Source organism: Fulmarus glacialis, unplaced genomic scaffold, assembly GCF_000690835.1.
Source record: "Fulmarus glacialis isolate BGI_N327 unplaced genomic scaffold, ASM69083v1 scaffold43764, whole genome shotgun sequence".
Taxonomy (NCBI): domain Eukaryota; kingdom Metazoa; phylum Chordata; class Aves; order Procellariiformes; family Procellariidae; genus Fulmarus; species Fulmarus glacialis.
The window spans coordinates 7,233-29,828 of record NW_009206960.1 but is presented as its reverse complement, the minus strand read 5'-3'; the positions used below and the strand labels follow the sequence as shown (position 1 = coordinate 29,828).

At 44.6% G+C, this 22,596-nt stretch overlaps 1 protein-coding gene across 1 annotated transcript; it reads right to left on the bottom strand.

Annotated features, from left to right (window-relative positions):
- Nucleotides 1–203: 203 nt before the first annotated feature.
- On the bottom strand, nucleotides 204–8,113 carry LOC104070843 (chromosome unknown open reading frame, human C11orf24). Its single transcript, XM_009575928.1, has 3 exons — nucleotides 7,978–8,113; nucleotides 3,220–3,336; nucleotides 204–2,045 (listed from the first exon to the last, which is right to left on the bottom strand). Exons 1-3 carry the CDS (start codon nucleotides 8,111–8,113, stop codon nucleotides 868–870), a joined length of 1,431 nt encoding a protein of 476 aa, XP_009574223.1. The 3' UTR covers nucleotides 204–867.
- Between the last annotated feature and the right edge of the window lie 14,483 nt (nucleotides 8,114–22,596).

Genomic DNA, 22,596 nt, shown 5'->3' with positions numbered 1-22,596 from the left:
TGAAAGATAACAAGCTCTGAAATTACAGCAGCAGTACCCTGGAAGATGATCAGCATCTTCTGTGACATGTCCAGACTGCCAGTGAGGTCTTCAAAGCCCCCATACTTGCAATATTGAAGTAGAGCTAATTTGCTTACGCCCCAAAAGCCCACTTGCCTGCTTCTGAACTGGCAGGGACAGGAATGAAAACAGAAATGCAACAAGATATGCCCTTCCAGGGCCCCATTTATTAAATGAATACAAAAATAAGATCATTTAAGTGCAGAGGCACAGTAATCCACTCCGTAGTGAAAAGATATCTTGGGTTAGCAGTAAACAGAGTTTACAATGCCTGGTTAAACAGACCTCTTTACAAGCAAGAAGCATACTGAAACATGACACACACTGGATGAAAAGTTCCCTGTTGCAGCAATACTCCACACTTCTCATCTGGCGATTTCAGAGCACTTCACAAAAGGTGAGAGCGTCCTTTGCTCTGTTTTCAGAGGAGCACACGTGAAACAAATGAAACGCAAGGAACTTGCACTGTAAACAGTTGAAAAAGCGCCACAGCATTTTCTGAGGATGATGGCTTACCCTTTGTTAGGTTTGTTTTGCAACGAGAAAATAATGGCCAAAGCTATTGTGCATTATGGAAGTTTTAAAAATGACTTTTTTTTTTTTTTAAATACAGCAACCTGTTGCACAGTTGAATAAAAAATATTTTTTTTTTCTTAATACAGTACATGGCATTTCTTCTCAATTGCACCAGAAGTAAATTTGGAAGCACTTTCAGTTTGTGTTATAGGCAAATAGGAAAGAAAAACAAGTCAGGCAGGCTTTCAATCTCCTCTCCATCTCTCTGCCCACTGTTTTATCCCCACCCTTTCACATCTCCGAGTCCAAATACATTCCATTGATCAGGTAATCCACTTGGGTGTAATCCTTCTTCTTGTAGCTCTCATAGGCCTGCATAAGGAAAAGAACTATAACAGTTATGAAAAAAACTGTACCAACTAAAAGCACTGCAAGAAGCAAACTTTCATCCACCAAGTACTGAGTCAGGGGCTCAGCAGCAATGAGAAGATACTCATTGTCCGTGTCCTGAGTTTCTGCAAGGCCCGAAGCTGTTGTTTTGGGTGCATCTGCTGGAGCCGTGGTTGTTGAAAAAACGTGAGATGTTGACTTTATCCCATGTCCAGTTGTAGTTTCTGCTGTAGAGGCAGTAGTTAAAACTGTGGCACCTCTTGTAGAGCCCAGAAGAGAAGTTGATTTACTCAAGGGTGTTGTGGCTGTACTTGCTTCTGGCTCTAGATCTCCATACAGCAACGTAACGAGAGGCCTTGGATTCGCAGAGCGTGAAGTCTCCAAGGGGGTGAGTGCCATGGCATGAGTGGAAGCAGTGGAAGATGCTCCTGCATCCCGTGGGATGAGAGTGGTCAGTGTTTTGCTCAGTGCCTTCAGGCCAGCTCCAACAGAGCTACTAGAGCGGGGAGAGCTGGTGGTGGTGGCAGCTGGGTTAAACTGCTCGGTTTGAGGCGTTTGAGTACCTGCTTCAGAAATGACAGTGAGGGGAGCAGAAGTAGAAGTGGGGGACAATACTGAGACAGAGCTACTATTTCCTGATTTTGCGGTAGTGGTCACAAGCTTGGTGACATGGCTGGAAGTGGAAGCAGGGACATTACCAGAAGTGGGAGAAGAGGCAGTGGCTGACGTGGCTTCAGCAAGGAGACCAGAACCTCCAGGGGCGTGTGGGGCTTTGGCAGTTGTTTCGTTAGCTGTAGTGAGGACAGTTGCGTTTATAACGTTTGTTGTAACGGCTGTGGCAGTAGTGGTGGTCGCTGTGGTCGTGGTCGCTGTGGTGGTGGTAGCATTGCTTGCGATTGTTTTGCTTGCATTTGTTGTTACATTTTCAGTCTCAACCCCAATCTCATGAGTCTGAGCAGTGAAGAAAAACAGGTTTTGCACGTTGCGTCGGTCAACCCGTGCATTCACCATCCTCTCCTTTTTCTGTGGATAGCTTTGGTGGTGAAACAGGACTGTTTCCCTTTTCCCACTGACAATTTCTTCAAAAAGACAAAACCGATGAGTTTCATAAGAATAAAACTCTCAAGTTCAAATCTGACCTCACACCCCCAACATGCAAACCAGAACACGTATTCTGCAGTACACGTAGTACAACTGGAATAAATCAGTCCTGAAATCAGCGAGAACATGAAAACTCAGACCCCTGCCTTTATTGCACATAATCCCTTTGGGGGGTATTTTGGGTTTTTTTGTTGTTGCTGTTGTTTTTTTGCCACAGACCTCTGGCATTTGCCCAACCAGGGAATTAATTCCACAAAAGGAGGGTAATGAAGTACAGAGCTACAACACAGAAGCACATTAGCAACAGCAGCAGCGTTACAAATGCCAGCTCCTGAGAAGACGACTCATGCTTTCAAAGTTACACAGCATCGACAAAGCCTTCGTGCTTAGATTCAGAATTTTCACCTCTCAAAACTGAGTGGAAATTTCCACTTATACCTTCATACTTCAGGAGAATTTCCTTCACAACTAGTGATCTAGATTTATAGTGACATAAATCCCATCTGCTTATCAAAGGTCTCGTTGCTACGTTGCAGAGAAACCTTTGCCAACCCAGAAGAACCATGAACAAACTTTCTTTTTTTTTTTTTAAATTTGGGTGCAGAGAACTCTTGTAACATACTTTAGAAGATTGATTCCCCAGTTAGCAACAAGCTCCGTTTTGTTATTGTGTCACTTAATTAAAATTGAAGACCCTGGCACTGGAAAGTCACCATAAGCAATTGCTGCTAAGGCTGCTCTGATTATAGAAGCAGCCTGCTGCCTCTCGCACAAAATCCTGGCAATCTCAGAAAAAACAATGCCAAGACATTTTCCGTTCTCTTAAAAAATACAAATACATCTGTTATGCCTTTATTTTCCAAAGGACAGCGTGTGGAGTGCAAACGGCTTGAATGAATGATGTCTTCAACATGGTGACACACTGTAACTCAGTGACAGTTGCAAAAGCTACTCAGAGACACACCATGCACATGTAAGTGCCAGAGCCCTTGCAGGCCAGTGAAACAGTTCTTCCAGTGAACCGACTTTACCTACAGAATCATCCTGCAGGCACCTCACAACCCATTTCCCTCAGCTGAAAGCCAGTCAAGGTCTAAGCATAGGCATTTAAAGCAAAAGGACCATTTTCAGGAGCCTGAAGCATGGTGTTACCTCCAAGCAGATCTTTGATGTCTTCTTCTCCAGCATTCTGGCACACACTCAGCTGGTGACACTGCAAGAGGATGCAGCGATTCTGGTAGGGCACAGACCAGTTACAGTGGTTGTTACCTGAAAACAGCAGAGAACGTGGGCTGTTAGGCACAGCGTACTGAACACGCTGCTTCATGGCTGTAATTAAAGAATTAAAAGAAACCCAAACCGATAGCTGGAAGGTCTGGCCTTAAAGGGTCCTGACTCAGCCTTAGTGAAAGTAACTGGAAAGCCAATGAAATCAATATAGCAGCTGCAGCCTACCTACCTGCTTGTCTGCTGGCACCAGCATCTCCTAACAGCAGCAATTCACCCACCCAAAGAGAGCGCACTACAGTTTGGACCCATGTAAATGACAGCATTCACCTAGGTGCCTTAATGAGGAAAAAAAAAAAAGTGAGCCAAAACTGGGAAGACACCCATCTCCTCACCCATGGGAGACAGCTCTCATCTCAGTTCTTGGAGTTACACAGAAATTTACTCTTCATTTGCTGAAGAGTGATACCATTAGCCATGGGACCCATCACAGAAATCGTCTTTTAGTAAGTCAAATCCCAACACAAGCTAAATAAACTCATCACAGCAGGAACTGTCCCTCCTGGCATCCCTTCGAACTCACTAGCTTCCTTCTGGTGGCGTGTCTACATACACATAACCAAGCTCTGAGGGAAGGAGTGAAGCTCCTCTGACCAGCGCTGAGGGGACATCTCAAACACTGCACCCAGTTTTGGGCTCTCCAGCATACAGGAGCAGTACTGACATCCTGGAGCGAGTCCACGGGAGACTACTAGATGTCTGAGGGGCTGAAGCAGATGATTTAGAGGAAATCCCAACTCAACACCAAGGGAAAAAATTAGTTTCCACCACGAGGGCACTCAAACAGTGGGCTGGGGGCCAGAGAGGTGGTACGCTCTCCATCAGGTCTTGAACAGCCAGATCTAAGTCGGGTACGGACCAGAGACCTTCAAAAGGTCCCTTCCTGCCGAAATTATGCTGTGATTTTATGTAATATCACAGTAGCACAAAATTAATGTCTGGGACACGTGCTGTAACAAAAAAAAAAAACACAGAAGAAGATAACAGAGTGCTCAGTGTGTTGGGATGAAGCAGATGTGTGCCCAACTGACCACCCATCAGTGGATTAAAGGGAACTTAAGTGTCTAGTAGGAGAAATTAATTTCTGTGTTTTGTTAGAAGTGTGAGAAAAGGCAAAGAACATGCCTATGTGGCACATATGGCTATATTTAAAGCTCTTATCTACAAAGAGAGTTACCATCACTGAGGATTAAGGCTATGGGAAGCTTGAACTTGTCATAAAAAAACATTTACGTTACCACAGTTATTAAAAGGGCTTGTGGAAAATTTATGAACTTGGACAAATCCCTGTACCAACAACTGCAGTCTGTTTTGACAGCCCTAAAGAAACTAGCAAAGGTGGAATTTTACTGACTTTGATAAAATGTTAAGAAAGTGACTGAAACCATTCAAAGCCTTTAAAAAATGGTACTTAAAAAGTAAATGAAAAGCTTCAACAGTCACACAGAGTAGGAGATACAGCAGCAGCCCTTCAAGAAATTAAAACCCACTCCTCAGAAATGAAAGCCTGTTTGGATGTGCCCTGATTCCCAACCCCACCTCCCGTCCCTCGCTCAATAAGCCATGCTAGTGGAGAAACGCAGACCATCCACTACTGTAAATCATGCCATTTCTCACTTCTTGGGAAGGGGAAAACAAAAAGTCAGCAGCAGATCTTGCATTGGCTACATATTTAAGTTGGTCAGTTCAGAAAGGTCAAGGTCACAGCATGGTTAAAGCACCCTGGTTTCTGCTGCCATCGGGATGGTATCCAGCTGCTCATGATTTCCCTGCTGCTCCTCAGGACAACCAGATACCTCTATCAACCTGGACTGACTAGCACTCCCTTTGATGCAACTCCAGACTGAGGCTCCAGCTGATGTGTCCACTGCAAGATAGGCTCCTTTTTGCTCACTTCCAATTAGGAGACAGAAGAAGAAAAAAAAAAAAGAAAGAAAAAAAGAAAAAGAAAGTGGAAGGACAACAAAAGCTCTTCAGAGCTATTTTAAAAGGAAACCGTGTAGGCAGATGCCAAGGTCTTGCCCTATCAAACTGGTTTATTTCATTTTTAAGCCTGCTGTTACTGGAAAGAAATCGCAGATGCCCAAAGGCAAGCAGAAGCCAGGTAAGCAGATGTATTGTGGAAGCAGGGAGCAAGAATATTTGCTCTTGCAGCCATGTCATGTTTTCCCTTTATTTTCCCCAGAGCATGCAAGATAGCCCAGAAGTATGGCCAAGCAGCTCCGTTCTCAGAGCCAGACTGCTCAGATGGCCAAGATGTTCCCCTCCAGCCCTAGACTGGCCACTATAGAAGAAACTTGGGAGAGCTCTGAATATGGCTGGGGATGCAAAGGGAAGAGCATGAGCTTATCTCACCTCCCAACACGGGTTCACCGTGCTCACCAGGCATCTGGGAATTCTGGATTGCCAGATCTTTGCTAAGATAGGCACTTTCTCCGCCACGTATATCACTTACCCTGGCAGCATCTGTAGACTTGAACCCATTGCATTAGACAACGTACGGAGGCTAGAGTTACTACCCATGCTGTCAGCCCTAGAGAGTTTTGCTGCTTTTATTAGCTTGTAATTGAAGTGTCAAACTGTCTCATGATATCGGTACAATCCTTTTGTGATATGTTAGTTTGCTAACTATGTGTCCTGGCCTCTGGTGTGGATATTCAAAGGCAATGCTGGAATAGCTAGACCAGCAACCATTCCCTTTTCTGCAGGGCGCATCTGAGATGTCAGTGTACTGGCAAAAGCGGTTCTTTTTGTGATAGTTGCACTACTTCTCCAAGTTAGTGATGTTATGTCAGCAGGGGTATAAATTACATCTACAGAAGAGAGCCTAACGAGCTAGGAATGTTATTTTTCCACTTCTCCAAGCAATGTAGCTATGAAGATATCCCACGCAACCTTGGCCTGCAACTTAGCACTATAATACCTTAAAAAATAACAACCACTGCTCCTTCACTGACAGTTACATAGGTGTAACTATTCTGACATCTAAGCCTCAGGCCTCATGTCTGTAATGACAGAAAGCACAAAAATAAATATACTTGGGGAAGGTGGGAATGGAGAACGAGAGCAGTAAAGCTGATCTTAAAACCTAAAGCTAATCAAAAAACAAAAAAAAAACTAATCAAAAAAAAAAAAAAAAAAAAAAAGACATTTCAGGTCCTTCTCTCCAGATGATCTCTCTGCACATGGCTATACATTTCTGTCAAGTGTTTGTATCTTTTCCATCTCCCTTGACACCAGGTAGTGCAACAGACTGTTCATCAAGTAACGAAAATGAATTAAATTGCTTCAGTGGGTTTAATACAGAACGTAAAACCTGAAAAGATTTATGGTTTTGGGTTCAGTTTTGCGTGGTTTCCTAAGGATGGAATGGGTCACCTAATTCTAGAGGCTCAACCCCCTCTGCCCAAGAAAGCTAACACTCTCCTGCTCAACCCCCTCTGCCCAAGAAAGCTAACGCTCACCCGGGCTTGCTCTGTACAAAACACGTCAGGAGAGAGCAAGGTGAAGGGTATAAAAAAAGTGGTTGAAGTCAGCAACGGAGTGAAGCATGCACTCAGATCATCTCCCAGCCCTGATCACAGACTAACTAAATTCCTTATTCTGGAAGAGGCAGCTGACAGCACCTTTTCTACCCTTATCAAGATATCAGGAGGTTAAGATGACACGTGCACCGTGTTTAGAGATTCTCAGGTGGAACAGACAAACATGCAGTGCTACAGACCCTAAGTGTCAGCACAGTCAGTGTGAATGTGTCATCTCTCTAGGGTTTACCACCTCAAAAAGCAGAAGCTGAAGTTTTCACAGCTCTGGTGCCTGGGAGACAAACCCACGCATATTTTACCTCCTAAATAAAATGCTTAGTTTATAAAGCTGCTTTCTTCCCACTATGAAGGGATGTCTCATGTTTAAAACAAAGGTTTGAAACCACTGGGCATTAAAAAAGGCATCTTTCTGATGTTCCTATCAATCTGATTGTCAGACATTCATCCACCAGAGCCAAGGTCTTATCTTCACCACAGCATCACCAGTTGTTTGTAGGTGCTACAAGCTTTCACACGCGCCTAGATAAGATAGGGTCCTTCATAAGGACAACTCTGAAAGACTCATTTAGAAGTTTAATGCTTTTTAAACACATCTCAGAGGTAGACAGCAAAAGGCTCTCATCTCCCCGGACTTGTTTAACCCTGTGCTTGGTTGCAGGATAGACCTGGTTTCTTCTAAGGCAGAAAAAACACACATAAATACCAGTGAGCAAAGACTACTCATTCCAGTGCAGCTGTCTACAACAGCACTGTTCACTTGCAAACATCTGGCAGCATGGAATAATCATTCTTCAAGTTAAGTGACCTAACACCGTTTGCACGCTACCAGTGCACACCAAGCGCACATGCATGCTGTTTCTTACGGAAGCTAGAAGGGCCCTGGGAAATGGTTGTTCTGGATTCAATTTAACCAAAGCTGTCAGAAGTTATTTAGCACCACAGGACTGCACAGAGAAGCCATAACTGTAAATGCCTGTAAACAACTGGAATTAAGAAAGACAGTTGTCAGGGGAGCAGAGAAGACCTTTAAGGCACAGAAAACCCAGCCGGAATTCCAGCTAAGGGACAAGAACCTCACCTGAAGCTCCTGGGCTTTGACAAGCCTGCCTGCACTGCTTTTCAGTTGTAAGCCTGTTTATTCGCGCTACATGGACTCCTCCCCCTTTCAGGACAGAAAACCTGTTCAGCAGGAAGAATAAAATGGCCGTCCACATCTTCAGGGTTGGCCTCGCAGGGAGGCTTCTCTTCCCAGGAGCAATTCTTTCTTATATCACTTTCAGATCCACTGCAATACACCTATTAAAAAAAAAAAAAAGAAAATGATCAATTTGTATCAAGAGCGTGTGAATGGTATAAATAGCATAGTGAAGAACATCCAACAGTCATCAGTAACATGCATAAGACCCTGATTTAGCCATCCTTGCAAGAAGCTTCGCCCTGAGCTCTCAACTCCAGTCCAACCACGCCTGTTTATTTAAGAATCTGAGTAAGAGCCTTTTTTTCCTCCAAGAAAGCCCAAGATAACATTTATTAGCTTTGATTCCCAGACTGCAACATTTTCATGCTTCATACCATGAAACTTTTGTTTCCAAATTTTCCTCCTTACTCCAGATCCTAAAGCCCTGAAGAAGGTAACAGAATTTCAGTCTCAAAACTACCCTGCCTGAAAAAGGTACCTCAAGCTTCGCAGATGACACACGATATACAGGTCCACACTGGACTATCAAAGAGTCAAAGATGGGGACAAAACTTGATACTAAAATGCAGTGCCTCAAATTCAGCATCCCTGGTCACCCTACAAGTTCCCTAAGGAACTTGTTCCCTCCTTCCTGCCCTTTTATTTATTCTAGTTAAAAAGAGTTATTTTGCCTGTTGAAAATAGCTGGAGCATTTCTACACCTTCTGCTCTGCCAGAGCGCAGGGAGCCCGACAGGAGGGGCTGTAGGGTACTGCCACCGCTGACCTTAGCTCGTGCACTCCTCTGCGGCTTTCTCCCCGGAGCAAGCGTGCACAGCATCACGCTCGTGTTGCGTGAGCGGGTTTCTCACTGCAGCCAAAAATTCACGCCTGGGTCATCCCACCTGGCAGCTGGAAATACTTCTGAGTTTGAGCTGACAAGAGAAGTCTTGGTGGGGAAAGGCGGCTCAGCAGCCCCATCTAGTCCTGCGTACCAGAGACTGCGCCTGGTGCCCAGCCAGCACCAGCTTCCCCAGGGTCTTTCTCCCATTTTGCACTGCACGTGCACAGCCCAGACCGACGCTGCTCATCGCTTGCTCTTCCAAGTGCACCTTAGCGGGAGTTGAAAGAATCAGCACAATGACCCGAGCGACACACAGCCGCGGCCCCCGCAACACGGCACGCAGGCCTTGGCTGCTCGGGAAAGCAGCCCCGCGTTTTCAGCAGGGGATTGGTAATATGAATTTGTGTTATTCAGCCAAGATAACTTCAATACTTTTCCCACTGTTCTGGATTACAAGGCACTTCCACAAGTTTGCCTTAGCCTTTAGCACGCTCTTGCTGCCGCTTTTAGCATATGCTGTAGTTTAATCATTGAAAACTCCAGTTGACAAGACTAGGAGCAAGGGAGAAGGCAAGGGAAGATGTGAAATACTCTGCCCACAAGAGATTTTCCTAGAGCAGACAGATCCTTACTGCTGACAGACAACAAAAGTTTGCTTTAAACTGTGGGTTCCCTCACAGACACTATAGGTACCTCACCAAGACACTCAAAGCACCGTTTGCCAACCTGCATTCCCACCACATTATGCAGAAATAAGTGCACTTTTTGTAAAGTTCACAGGTCACAGGCAGAGATTCAGCAAGCAGTATCTGACCCAAAGAAAAAAAAAGAAAAAATACATCATTAAGGGTAAATCTTGCATTTTAAAGAGAGTCCAGCTTATGTTTGCCGTCCCTTTTTAAGGCAAAAGGCTTACAAGAAGCACTATTTTACAGCCTAAGAAGTGACCCTGAGAATGAATTGGCAGTGCAATAATGTATGCGTTTACTGTTTTAAAGAAAATAGTAAAGAATAACAGCAATGAATACAAACACAGAGCACACTCTTATTATAGGGGTTTTTTCCTACCTTTACTAATACCTTTGCAGTTATACTAGCCAACCTGCAAAGAATAAACATCTTCCATTGCATTTTGGAAATGCAGATATAGCAGCAGTGTATCTATGCATAAATACTATAATTATTATTATAGTTAAAATCTCAGTCTTTTAGGACAAATAAAGTAATCTGAATTAATCTCAACTGACCCAAGAACTACATATATTTGTAAGATCAAATGTTGATCACACTCAGTGTCTAGAAGCATTGCATTAACACCGCGGTCTGCCCCCAGTGCACAGAGATGCTCTGTATCCCCAACCACGTTAACGCACCAGAAGTCCTTCCCATCACAGCTGACTTTGGTCCCACTTGACTGCAACAGCTCCAGAGGAAAGCAAAATCCCAGTAAATGCCTCTCACCTCTTCCAAAGCAGCTGGCAGCCTTTCTAGATTAGGCCAGCACCGTTTCGGGGGGACATGCTGAGCTCGGACACAAGAGGTTCATCTCCCCTTTCCCTCTCACTAAACACGGTCTCCTCCAGGGCCAGCTGATAATCCCTCCCCCAAGGCGCTCAATACAAACTTACAAGCTTAAAATAATTTTAAATGTTCTTTAGCCAATTATAAAAATCCCTTTACGAATTGCAGAGTGAGTGTGAAGTAGACAAACACAATACGCAGACTGTAAGGACAGCAGACAAGCAAACAGCTCATTTCCAAGTCCAGCGAGGGGATAATCAGATGCAGTCGTACCTTAATGCAGTCCAGCTGATGCTTCGGATGCTGCACTGAATATCAGAACCTTCAGCTAGGGTTTTGGGTTTGGTGGGGGGGTTTTGTGGTGTTTTTTGGGTTTTTTTGTGGTTTTTTTTGTTTGGTTGGTTTTTTTGCCTCTTCCACTTTAGCACAATCCCATACATCCAGAACAAGAGTCGCAATTACTTGCGGATCACTTTTGCGGACTTAACAACCGCCTTTTATAATTACAAGCAATAAGCTTTATTTCTGCCTTCCCATCACACTTCTAGCCAGTCCCACACGGCCCACTTCTACTCAGAGACCCCACTGAGCACCCACCCCACACACCTACATCCCAGAAAAGCACCAGCTAAAGCTTCTTCTCCAGATAGTGTTGCTCCCCAGAAGAAACCATCCCCTTGCTGTCAGAGACAACATGAAGGAAGAGATGAACACTACTGTTCCCCTCAGAAGTAATTTTGAGAAATCAGGACAAAATTCACTCTTTGAGCACTACCTTCTCCATCTGTAGAGCATCCCCAAGGAAATTAAAAGTCAAACCAAACCACAAAAGACAGCAACAAATAAAATCTGGGAAAGGACTACACTCCGAAAAGTGCGAAGTTTACTTTTACCATCTGTGGCTATAACTCAGCAGGGAACAAGCACGCTGGAAAACCAGAATAACTTTGAGTCAACAACTGAATGACTGATGACTTTGCAATGCACACACACTTCCAGAGGGCATTGCCTGCTGGGTTTCAGAAGCGTTCCTCCCTTCTCGCTGATCTCCCTGTGCTCGAGCCAAGGAATTTGTGCAAAAAAAAAAAAAAAAAATCCAAAGTATTATTTCAAACCACATTGATTGGGTGATGTTGCAAGAGCAGAGTGAAGCCTTTGGAATATAAAGCCCTTGCCTCCATGCCCTCCCAGCCAGCCTCAGCTGCTCCTGGTTAAGCAGCTGCAAGGTGCATGCAGTGACTGCACCAAGGCAAGAGGAGAGATGTAGAACTAGACAAAAAAAAACATGGAAAGAGGGAGTGTGCGTGTTAGAGATCACACGTACAAAGTGAGCAAAGCGAATGATTTAGGGCCACACGTGCTCCTTTGAGCTGTCATCAAAGAGCCAGCAGACACTGCCCCAAAATTCATACTTACAAGCGTGCATGGACTAGGCATGAAATAAGGTCAAAGAGCTGCAAAGAAATCTTCTATCCTCAGTATAACAACAAAGCAGGGAAAACAAGGGTGGAATATTTTTGCAGGCAACAATGCTACTCTCCCATCAAATTGAGAAGACATAAGGCCTGTTTTCAACTTGCAATTGCTGCTAAACACTGCATGTGTTGTCAGGTCTCAAAATAAGTGCTATATTTCACTCTTTAGAAAAACAGAATTAAACCAGATTTTGCTAAGAGAAGACAAGCACATCTCATTTTGTGAATCGAGGCTAGAACGCAGGAGGCAGGGAATCTGCGCTGCAATCTTGAGAAGCATTTGGCTTCTCAAGCTTATCTCCAAGGCTGAAGTTGCACACGTGGATAGGTCTGGAGACAGAAGGGGCAGCACATGAGGCTGACCCACCATCAGCTGAGCATGACCAGATGAAGTGATATCATTCTCTGAACAGCAGCTTTAGAGCCATTAAGTTCCTTTGGCTCCCGAAGAAAGTTAATGACAAGTTACGAAGCTGTTTCTACAAAATGTCACGTGCTATCAACAATGAAGGATGAACTGAAGAGGTTGTAAAGCAGAGAAGCATAAGAGATTATGGGGGAGGAAATGCATTACTAGGTCCCCGGTCTGGACACAGTTCCTTTGACTTCCCAAGACACCTGCACAGCGTTAAACGTTGCCACTTAGAAAAAACAGGATACAATGGTCAAAGGTCCATTTGCTGCCCCAGTAGAGGCTCTCCATGCCCCCACCGCTTCCAGTATTAACAAAATGCTCCTCTGGGAGGATGACTGAGGTGGGATGTGCACAGTTCCATACTTTTAGAAGGAGTTTTGAAGGAAAATATGCCTAGATATCACTGAGTCTTATCTCATGGATATATCAGCCAGGCTAGAATGGTGACCAACAAGCTGGATCTGATAAACACCTGGGGCTGACATGAGGCCAGCAGAGCATTTGAAGCTGATCTGCTGCAACAGTAGGACACAAGTTACACATGCTCCGAAACATGACTCCGAGAAGAAACATTGCCAGCTCACATCACTTCTTCTCCTACCACACAACTTCTTCTGAGCGTAACACCACACAGCTGGACACGTGTTACGGAAGAGCTGGTACATCCCTCCACATCAGCAGGCACGCTCCTCACTGCAGCAGGCAGAACAGGGTATTGGATGGATCGGTTTGGTCTGCTGCTGCCTCTTCTGATGTTTCTCCTGATACATGTCCACAAAAAGAGAGATTAAAAAAAAAAAATCCTGCAAAGCCAAGAAGTCCACACAGACTGCATCACACTGGAATCTGTTAGGAACAGCAGCCCAATCAGCAAAAACATTTTAATTAGGCAGCCATACAGTTATACATCTTCTCCTCCCCTAAATACGAACCAGCTCCTTCAGTTTGTAGTGTAGCCCCATCTATGGCTGAATATCCCATCGATCTGCACGACACACACCACACAGGAAAGGTGACTGCCATGCCTGCAGCAGCACCTACAAGCTTCAGGGAAGGAGCCAAAAGATGCCAATAGCTGCAAACGATGAAGTCAAAGGAACAGAGACAGCATCCTTGCTCAGCGCACCCAACACACCCTCTAGATTCACATTTGACCAACTTAGATGGGAGTTATTAAGCCAGAGAGCAAGGAATAATCCAGTATCACTGAGCAGACAGCCTCTGAGAAGGCTGCTGCATCCTCTGGAAGACTGGTGTGGAAATGGTGCTTTTTAAAAGAAGTTTGCAGCTGCTAAAGTATTTCTCCAGCTGCCACATAATACTCTCTGCAAGAAAATCCATTCTTCTGCTCATAAATGGCCAAAAATAATAGATCAGGACTTTCAAAATGCTCTGCGTGAATAGAACAAACACCTTAAAGTCTCTTTCAAAGAGGTGGAATGCCAAGTTTTGCTGAGAAACTCTGCGATCACACTTGGACTTGGCTGACACATGAAACTTTCAGAAGTAGAAAGCACTGCAGGCTCCCCGCTGACAAAGGCACGTTATGCTACACAGGGCCAAGGCTGTGCGAAGCTCAGGAGGAAGAGCATCTCTGCAAGGTCAGCACCACCACGCTCCCACAGAAGGAATGGAAAGCCATTCCTTGGTGGACTAATTGCAGCTGTGAACAGCAGACCTCATTCATACCGATATTGAAGTGCTGTATCCTTCAGGTTCAAGATTTTCAGCAAGTTGCTCAATCTTCCCTACCAGGAACCCAGAGAGGAAGGAGGTTTTAGTGGTCAGAGCCCACGGCTGACAGTGACACAACCCCAGCTCCGGCTCCTTCCCCTCTTCCAGCTTCCATAGGAAGTGATGCAGGGCTACGGATTCACAATCTTTGGCACATTTAGCTGCAGTGGGTCTTGTGGGTGGGGTTTTTTGGTTAGTTTTGTTTTGAATATTAACAGCTTTACCCATCTCCATCTTTCTGTGCCTTGGTTCCCCACCCATATTGCTCTCTCAGGGCACAAGGCAGACAGCTTATGCATTTGTTACCCCGCTACCGAGGACAGCCCATGCCAGCACCATTGAGGCTTCACGGCCATCACACTTTGCCTCTGAGAAAATAAGTGTTAAAGCCTAAAATCCCCAAACCAGCATCACCCATCCATCATCCTTTCTCTTCCATATTAGTGCCATGTTCTGCAGTTCAGATGGTGAGAAGTACGACTCAGCAGGACACTCTTCCTGTGAAAAATGACCAGACAGCTATTTCATTTATGAAAATGTGGCTTGTTTTGGAATATCTGAAACAATCCAGTTTTAATATAAAGAAAAATGAACTGCCAAAGGCTAACTGCATAAAGCTGTGGCTGGACAATAAATCTGTCAACAAAAATACCTCCAAGCAATAAAAATGTGCACTATGGCTCAACTGCAACCTTCCCTGGTCTGATCCGCACCCGAAGCAGCTAGCAAATTTTCAGACATGCTGTTATCTCATGGGAACAGGAGATCATATGCAGGGCATTTCATACCACGTGTTTCAAATTAAACAGCTTTCAACAACACCCTCAATGGAACCATCCCAGTGGGCTTCCACATGAACTCTGCAGCCATTGAGCTAATACAGAGCCAAGGAGATCAAGAAGGGCAAAAGGCAAGCGCAGGATTTTGGTTTCTCTAGTGTCTGCAGAAGCAGGCACTCTGCAGCATGAGTGCTTCATGCTTGCTGAGAGATGGCATTAGAAGCTAGAACCAGCAGAGTGTACATGCACAGGAATAAATTGGGTCTGAGTTGCTATGAAATTCAAAACTGCCAATTCTGGAGCTAACAGAGACTTAAACAAGCAGCGACTTCAGCCTGAAGGTACAATTAACCAAGTGTTACTTTTGTAGCAAATAAAACTGCCAAAAGTTAAAGTCTGGTCACCCACCCACCTCCTGCCCTGCAGAATTTTACCACAGTCAGCAATTTCCTGGCAATACAGGTCAAGTTAAATTTCACGGAAGTTGATAGTTTCAATGCTATCTTTCACTCCAGATATTTTTGAGAAATCATTATGCTCCTCCATAGGTTCAGGTAGCTGTAATACTAATTCTAGGCGTGTAGAAACAGAGGACACGTCTCCATCCAGAACACGAGGTTCTGCAAGTTTGCTCAGGAATTTAAGCCTGTGGATGGTTTTCAGCAGGGTTACGCAGAGCAGTGATGGCACCCTATGTTACAAAAGCATCAGGCAATACTGTGGAGAGCTCGGAAATAGAGAAGAAAGTTCAGACAGCCTGGAAATAGCCAAAACATGGTCCCAGTGCAACAACTGAAGGGGAACTTCTGCTCAGTGCTAAAAGAACTGGAAGGAAGGAAAGCATTTTTGGCTATTTCTCCTTTCTGCAAGGAAGTAGGATCTTTGTGCATGTCCTGAAATATGGAGAATTAAAAAAAAAAAAACAACCAAAAAAACCCCACCAACCCAAAAGATACGTGCCTCCACCTCCGGTTATCTTCGTGAGCAAGACAACCTGAAGCCTCCTAGATTATAGGAGGTTTCTTCTTTTTAAGCCAACAACTCTGGTTAAAAAACAAAGGTAGCTGTATATGGAAGGTCTGCCAGGTGAGATGCAGCAAAAAGACATCGCAATATGATACTGGGGAGCTTTTCACCATGTATATGTTAGCACAAACCAAAAGATCCTTCCCAAACTCTCGAAGCCAGGAAGACATATATAGCAATACCAAATGAAGGTTGCTGGCACATGCCTCCCCGCTTTGTGATTTTGACAGCTTGAAAGATGTGGAAATTACAGGGCAGGGTGGGTGGGAAAGCTTAGCCAAGTCTATTTTTTCCAAAGAGAGAATCAAATGCAATAGCAGCCCTCCTCATCCTTGCTGGCCTTCCCTGTGGTAGGTTCTTCATAGCCAGTAAGTCTTTAAGTCATGCATCAACCTGAATTTAAACCTATGGGTCATCAGAACCTAGAGGAAAAACATCCCTCCCTCTCCTTACTCTCAGGGATGTCCACGGCTGCCAAGGCAGCATCTGTAGAAGTGCTTCAGCCCAGCTCGTGTCTCTTGTCTCCCACACAGCGACAGGGCAGCAGCTGTGCTCTCCTACCTCGTTCCAGGTTCCCTCTCTTCAGTTTCAGAGGAACTCATTTAAGTTTTGAGTCCTGATGCTAACCGATTAATAGGTCAAAGTAAAGTAAGCTTGGTTTGAGCTCCTCAAAGCTCTTCCAGTACAAATGTCTTTGCACAAAGAGCCCCTCATTCATGGCAGAGGAACTGCACAGGCAGTAGCAGGTTCTTCTGATCCTTTCTGAGCTCGCTCTGGAAGGTCTGGCTATCTATGTGTCTGCTGCTGACGCTGCTAATGAGGACTCCAAAACTATTCCATAGGGTTACCTGAATACCATGGACACCTACAGACAGTCAGCAGAGTAGCTCACCAGGAGAGATTACAACTACCACAAACATCAGTTTAACTTATACCAAAGACATGGAAGTGAAAAACTGCATGTTTTCCCATAATCTCTCTTGTGTTCTGTATTTTACTGGACAGATGGGGTCCGAATACAGATAATTTCTGAAGCACTCTTGGATGCCTCTGTGCTTATCTCAGTCTTCAATTTTTGCTCAGCAGTACAGCAACAGAATATGGAAAAAACAAAGTTGAAAACTCTCTCTCAACTTGTAACACTTGAACTTGAAACAAAAGCAAGAGGTTATTCTTACTCCTCCAGAAGTTGTGACCTAAAAGCAGAAGCACAGACTGAACCTATTAGAAATTTGTGGCTACTGATTTTATGCCAAAGATGCTCTGATCCTGTCACGAGGGGAACAGTGAACTAGAAAAGCCAAAATGCCAACAAGATCAGCCCACCCTGGTCCAAAGATGAGCTCAGCGTACACTAATTATCTAGGTCAAGAGACTGCCTGGGGGAGGTTGTCCAAGCACAGACAACAAAAACAAGGATAAGGACAAATATGTGAAAGCCACACTACAAGTAGTAACTGTCACCGCTCACTTCGATGCACTGAATGGTGTTTTGAAGACTTTGGCTCCAACGACATCCAATACAAACCTGTCCAGTACAAACCTACCATCAGAGCAACAAAATCCAATACAAACCTGTCCAGTACAAACCTACCATCAGAACACCATTACAGGTCAGGAATCAACAGGTGGAACAGGCTGTGACTGAATGAAATCAGACACAATCCAAAAGATACGCCAAGAATTAAATAATTCACACTTGAATTAACATGCACGTCCTGCCTACCAAAGCCCACCTTTTGCTCCAAATCCAGTTTGCTGCAGAAGTATCTGCAAGCCTGGAATGAGAAAATGCTATAAATGCAGACGAGCGAGGACCCAGTGGCCAGCACCGAGGTACAACACTTCTTCAGCCTCATCCTTTAAAGCAAGTTTAGGATCCTCAGACCTAGGCACTAGACAAACAAGCCCAACTTGCAGGCTGGAGAGTCCCATCGGCTGGTTGTAGGGGCTTCCCACTCACAAACCCACCCCCGCCCCTCAGCTGCTCTTGCTCCTGTTGGAGACTGTTCAACTGCTCACAAAGCAGCCGTAAATCACACCAGCAAACTGCATCAGTTTAGAACCAGGTACACAAGGTGAACTGGCACCAGTTCTGCCTTCCTTGAAGCTGCAATTTGTAGTAAACCAAGAACGGCCCCATAAGCAGCAGAGTCATCCATAGGGAAGGACAGGATCCCCAGAGTGACATAATGCATGCTCTGCCATGGTAACTGTCAACCACCAGGAAGCGTATTTGCTTCTTAAAATCATCCAGAAACCTGAAAGATTCCAAAGGAGATCAGAGAAAACTCTAGAGCTATCTTAAGTGACTGCATGGGTCAGAGGACCAGCATCTCCTCTTCTGTTCAGGTTCCCTCTCTATTCTGGGTCAGTTTAGTGGAGAACCAGCATCTTCTCAGGACTTGAGGGAGAAGGGTCCTTTGTGGAAGGCTGTGGCCATCTCAGTAAGAAGCTGGAAGAGCAACTTCCCAAGTTGTTTCTGGTAAATCTAATGCCAATGCTCACTTCCAAAAGGCCAAAAATTAAAGAGGCAGAGAACGTTAGTTCCCCTAGCCTTAAAGCATGGTCAGACACAAGGTGCCCTGGCAAGGCACATGAAGGAAGACTGCAATGGATGCCAGGTTTTTACCTTCTTCGTTGACAACCAGTGGGCATCAGGCTTCAGCAGTATGAAGCCACCAACTTTCAAAGATAAACAAAGAAGAAAAAGAAAGAACATTTCCACTGGATGTTTGGCAACAACCCTCAGCTCTTCCAGCTCTCCTCTGTAATTCCAAAGTTTAACTTTTTTTTTTTTTTTTACACAAACTCTGAAGCACATCTTTAAAAGAGGTACTTTGGCCTTTCACACAGAAATCTGTCTTTAGGCTTTAGCAAATCTCAATCTAGCACGGATTAAGTCTTACAAAACCTGTCAGGGTGCTAAAAAAAGGTGCATTTGCTTTTAATGAACAAAAGACTTGGCACGCTCCACTTTATGGAAGGGTCAGCTCCAGCCAGGACACTGTGACAGTACCTCTGAGACCAGAAGCTGTGACCCAGTTGCATGTCTTGTTATCTAGCACAGTTAGCCTGCACCTGAAGCTAGCAATAAGCTTTAGTTATCATCAACGAAACATTTGCACAACCTGTTCTTGGCTACAGAACATTTATGTATTTAGCAAAAGCATGAGGTAACCTGAAAACACAGCTCTAAGCCTGACGACATCGATCAGACACCTTTTCACCAGCATGAAGTACATAAATTATGATCCTAATGTCAGTAACCACGAGGACTTTAGAAGGCAGAGTGCAGACAATATTCAGGTGAACCACCATGAAGAAGTGTTCTCCATCAGAAGAGGCTCTGCTCCAGGTCCAGGGTCCCGGTTCAGAGCAATGATGCCTGAGACACACAGGGACCTTGAGCTTCAGCAGGGCAAGGAGACACCATCTCCCCTACCAGCTGCACCTCAAACAAAGCAAGCACCCTCAGGAGGCTTTAACAAAGCTATTATAACAGCTCGCACTTCAAACTCGCTCATTTTCCCAAGAGCCTGGCTGTAACTGAACAGTCAAGTACTTTTAGCATTCAGTGGAAGATCTTCAAGAGTTTCATTTGCAAGTGTGGAGAAACTAAAGGCTTCCTCTGCCCTCGAAAGCAGTGCTTCTGCCTCCACCAGCTTCCCAACAAAACCCAGCTTCTGCCTCAGCACTCAGCTTCTTGGGCATCTGAGCCACTTTACAGGAGGGCGCTTTCACTTCAACTTGCCTGAAATTGTATCACGAGGTAAATCTGCCCAAGCAGATAACGGAGCAGAAAAAGTGCCCTGCAGCGAGGATGAGATGTTCATAGCATGGGTTGGGGTCTTTGGGGATTGTTTTTGATTTGGGTGGGGGTTTTTTTGTTTGTTTGGTTTTTGGTTTTTTTTATGACAGCCATCTGAAGAGGAATTACGCATCAAAATCTTGTTTAGCAAATCCTCCAGCACTGATAGGCCAAGATAGAAAATTCTCCCTTCCCGCACACTAACGTCTACACCATCAAACAATCTCTAACCACTTAAACTGCATGCCCACCATTTCAGCCTTTGCTTTTTAAAGGTGCTGCAATTTCCTTCATTTCCCTCCCGCAATAACTTTCCTGGAGATGAGAGAAAAATACTGAAATAAATTTGTACATGTATTTTATTTATTCTCTCCTTCATCCAGACATCTTTTTTGCAGATGAATTGCCATATGAAATCCAGTGTTATGGCTGTATGTTCATCGGATGGCATTCACTGTATCTTGCTCAGAAGCAATTGTAAACGTGAATGCTTGAGCACACTGTGGGATATACCTAATGAATCACAATTTTGGAGCATGTATTTTAACTCCAGAAGGAACCTCTGCAGGCATCATCTTACTGATTTCAATATGGTTCTGCAAACAAATTTGTCCCAAGACATGCAGTAACCTGAGAGATCATTTAGCAGAAGGGTTTGCCGTTTTCAGTCAACTCCCAGGGGACAGCTTGCCCACTCCACAGTTTGCATTACCTCTGTTTTCACTTTCAGAGGGGTCAAAGACCAAGTGGAGAACATACCACCTAGAAAGAACTGCTTGCTAATATTGCCAAAACCTGCAGGGGGAAAAAAAAAACAAACCCCAACCAAAACCCACAAAACCCCCTACCTCACCAGCATTTTCTGTTTATATTTTACTCTAAAACTCTCTTTCATTCAGATATTCCTTATGAGGGTGGGTCATCAGCACCAGAAATCCACTTCTGTTACAGCTGTTTATTTGCTGAATGGATTTCATTGCATCAACACATATCCAGCTTCTAGATTTTTTTTACAAATTACAAGATTTTCAAAGCCTAGAAATCCTTGCTCCCTTTGCAACAGACAGAAAAGCAACAAACGGGAATCTATGAATACACCAGATCGAGTCAAAAGCTGTTTGCTGAAAAACAAACCCAACTTCCATGTTTTTGCTTTTCAAGTCAGCTGGTAACAAAAGCCATCTGCATTACAGCTCCATCCAGGCCACGTGCTTCTCAAACTCAAGCAGCAAATGTCCCTGCAGAACGTTATCAGCTGTTTCCGTGTCCGCGTATCTGCCTTAGGCAGCAATTCTTCAAACACAAAAAGCACGTGTTTAACTTTATATGTGAGAGTAAGTCTAGCAGAACTAGTGGAACCTGTGACCTGCATAAAATTAAGTCATGTAACGACTGGCAGGCTCATGACATTGCATTCCCCTGCTGGCTTCACTGCCCAGAATGTGCTCACTAGAGCTAAGTACACCCCAGACGTCGTCAGTGATGCATTTCAGCCACAGTACATGCCCACTCCATCTCAGAGATGGTCACTGCAGCCAGAACACATGGATCCTGCCATATCTACAAGGCAAATATAAACTGTTGGCTATCCCTCGAAAAACACACCACAGATGAAGATATAATTGTTCTTGGTGTCAACTATCACCTTGCTTTATGGCTTCAGGAAGAGTCAACACAGTTTTGTAGTCAGAAATTATCTTTCATATCTAAAATCTTTGAGGCTGTTCATTACACATGGATTTGTATAAAGGTTTTTGGTGAGAGACCATTTCAAAGTTCTAATGCAAACTAAGATGCTGTTGGCTACAAAGAAAGGCTTTTGCATGGACTGATAACTGATTAGAATAGGAAACAAAGAGCAGAAAGAAGTTGTAGGTTTTCACAAGGACAAGTGGCCACCAGTGAAGTTCCAGAGATCTGTGCTGGGGCCTCTGCTATCCAACGCACACAAAAGATTTGAAGAGAAAGGGAATAGGGGGAGGATATTGGCTTTTAACTGAACGGCCAGAGGGTCTCATGATACCAAGTGTTGGGGGATGATGTCTACATCCAACATTATTGATCGCTGTTGAAGACAACAGTGTACTGGACAGACCTCTGCTTCCACCTCATGCAGATAGTCTCATGCACTTAAGGTCCACTAACATGGTCCAATAAGCTGACTGATGAACAAGTTCTACAGCTCTTATTGACTGAATGTCCACTGCACCGTTTTTATTAAAGGCCCAGAAGCAGTGGTGTGAACACACAGTTCAGATGACAAAGGCCAGAAGTTCTTCTAGAGACATGGGAACCTACACGCCATGCAAACTAAGTTTATTTTGCACCAGGTAGCTTGGCCAGAGTTATGACTTCCAGTTAGACATTAAAGAAGCTCTCTGCACAATTTTCACAGAATCACAGAATGGTTGAGATTGGAGGGGCTCTCTGGAGGTCATCTGGTCCAACCTCCCTGCTCAAGCAGGGCCACCTAGAGACACTTGCCCAGGACCGTGACCAGGTGGCTTTTGAGTATCTCCAAGGATGGAGACTTTACAACCTTCCTGGGCAACCTGTGCCAGGGCTCAGTCACCCTCGCAGTGAGAAAGTGTCTCCTGATGTTCAGAGGGAACCTCTGGTGTTTCAGTTGGTGCCCATTGCCTCTGGTCCTGTCACTGGGCACCACTGAAAAGAGCGCTCTCCCTTCAGGTGTTTATGTACATTAAGATCCCTCTGAGCCTTCTCTTCTCCAGGCTGAACAGTCCCAGCTCTCAGCCTTTCTTCATAGGAGAGCTTCCCAGAACAGAAGCCTCAACAAATGTAGAGATGAAGGACAGTTCATATGGACTGCATTAATGGCCATGTGATATGGCTTAATGCACTGACAGGAAGAACCGTCACTTTCAAAGGCATACGCTCCACCTCACCGTCGGTGAG

Bases quoted from the DNA above. Each gene is read 5' to 3' on its own strand.
- LOC104070843 (XM_009575928.1), bottom strand. From the start codon at position 8,113: ATGTGGACGGCCATTTTATTCTTCCTGCTGAACAGGTTTTCTGTCCTG. The intron at 3,337-7,977 runs GTGAGGTTCTTG...TGCTGTTTTCAG, and splicing joins TCAAAGCCCAGGAGCTTCAG to GTAACAACCACTGTAACTGG. The intron at 2,046-3,219 runs GTAACACCATGC...GTCTTTTTGAAG, and splicing joins CATCAAAGATCTGCTTGGAG to AAATTGTCAGTGGGAAAAGG.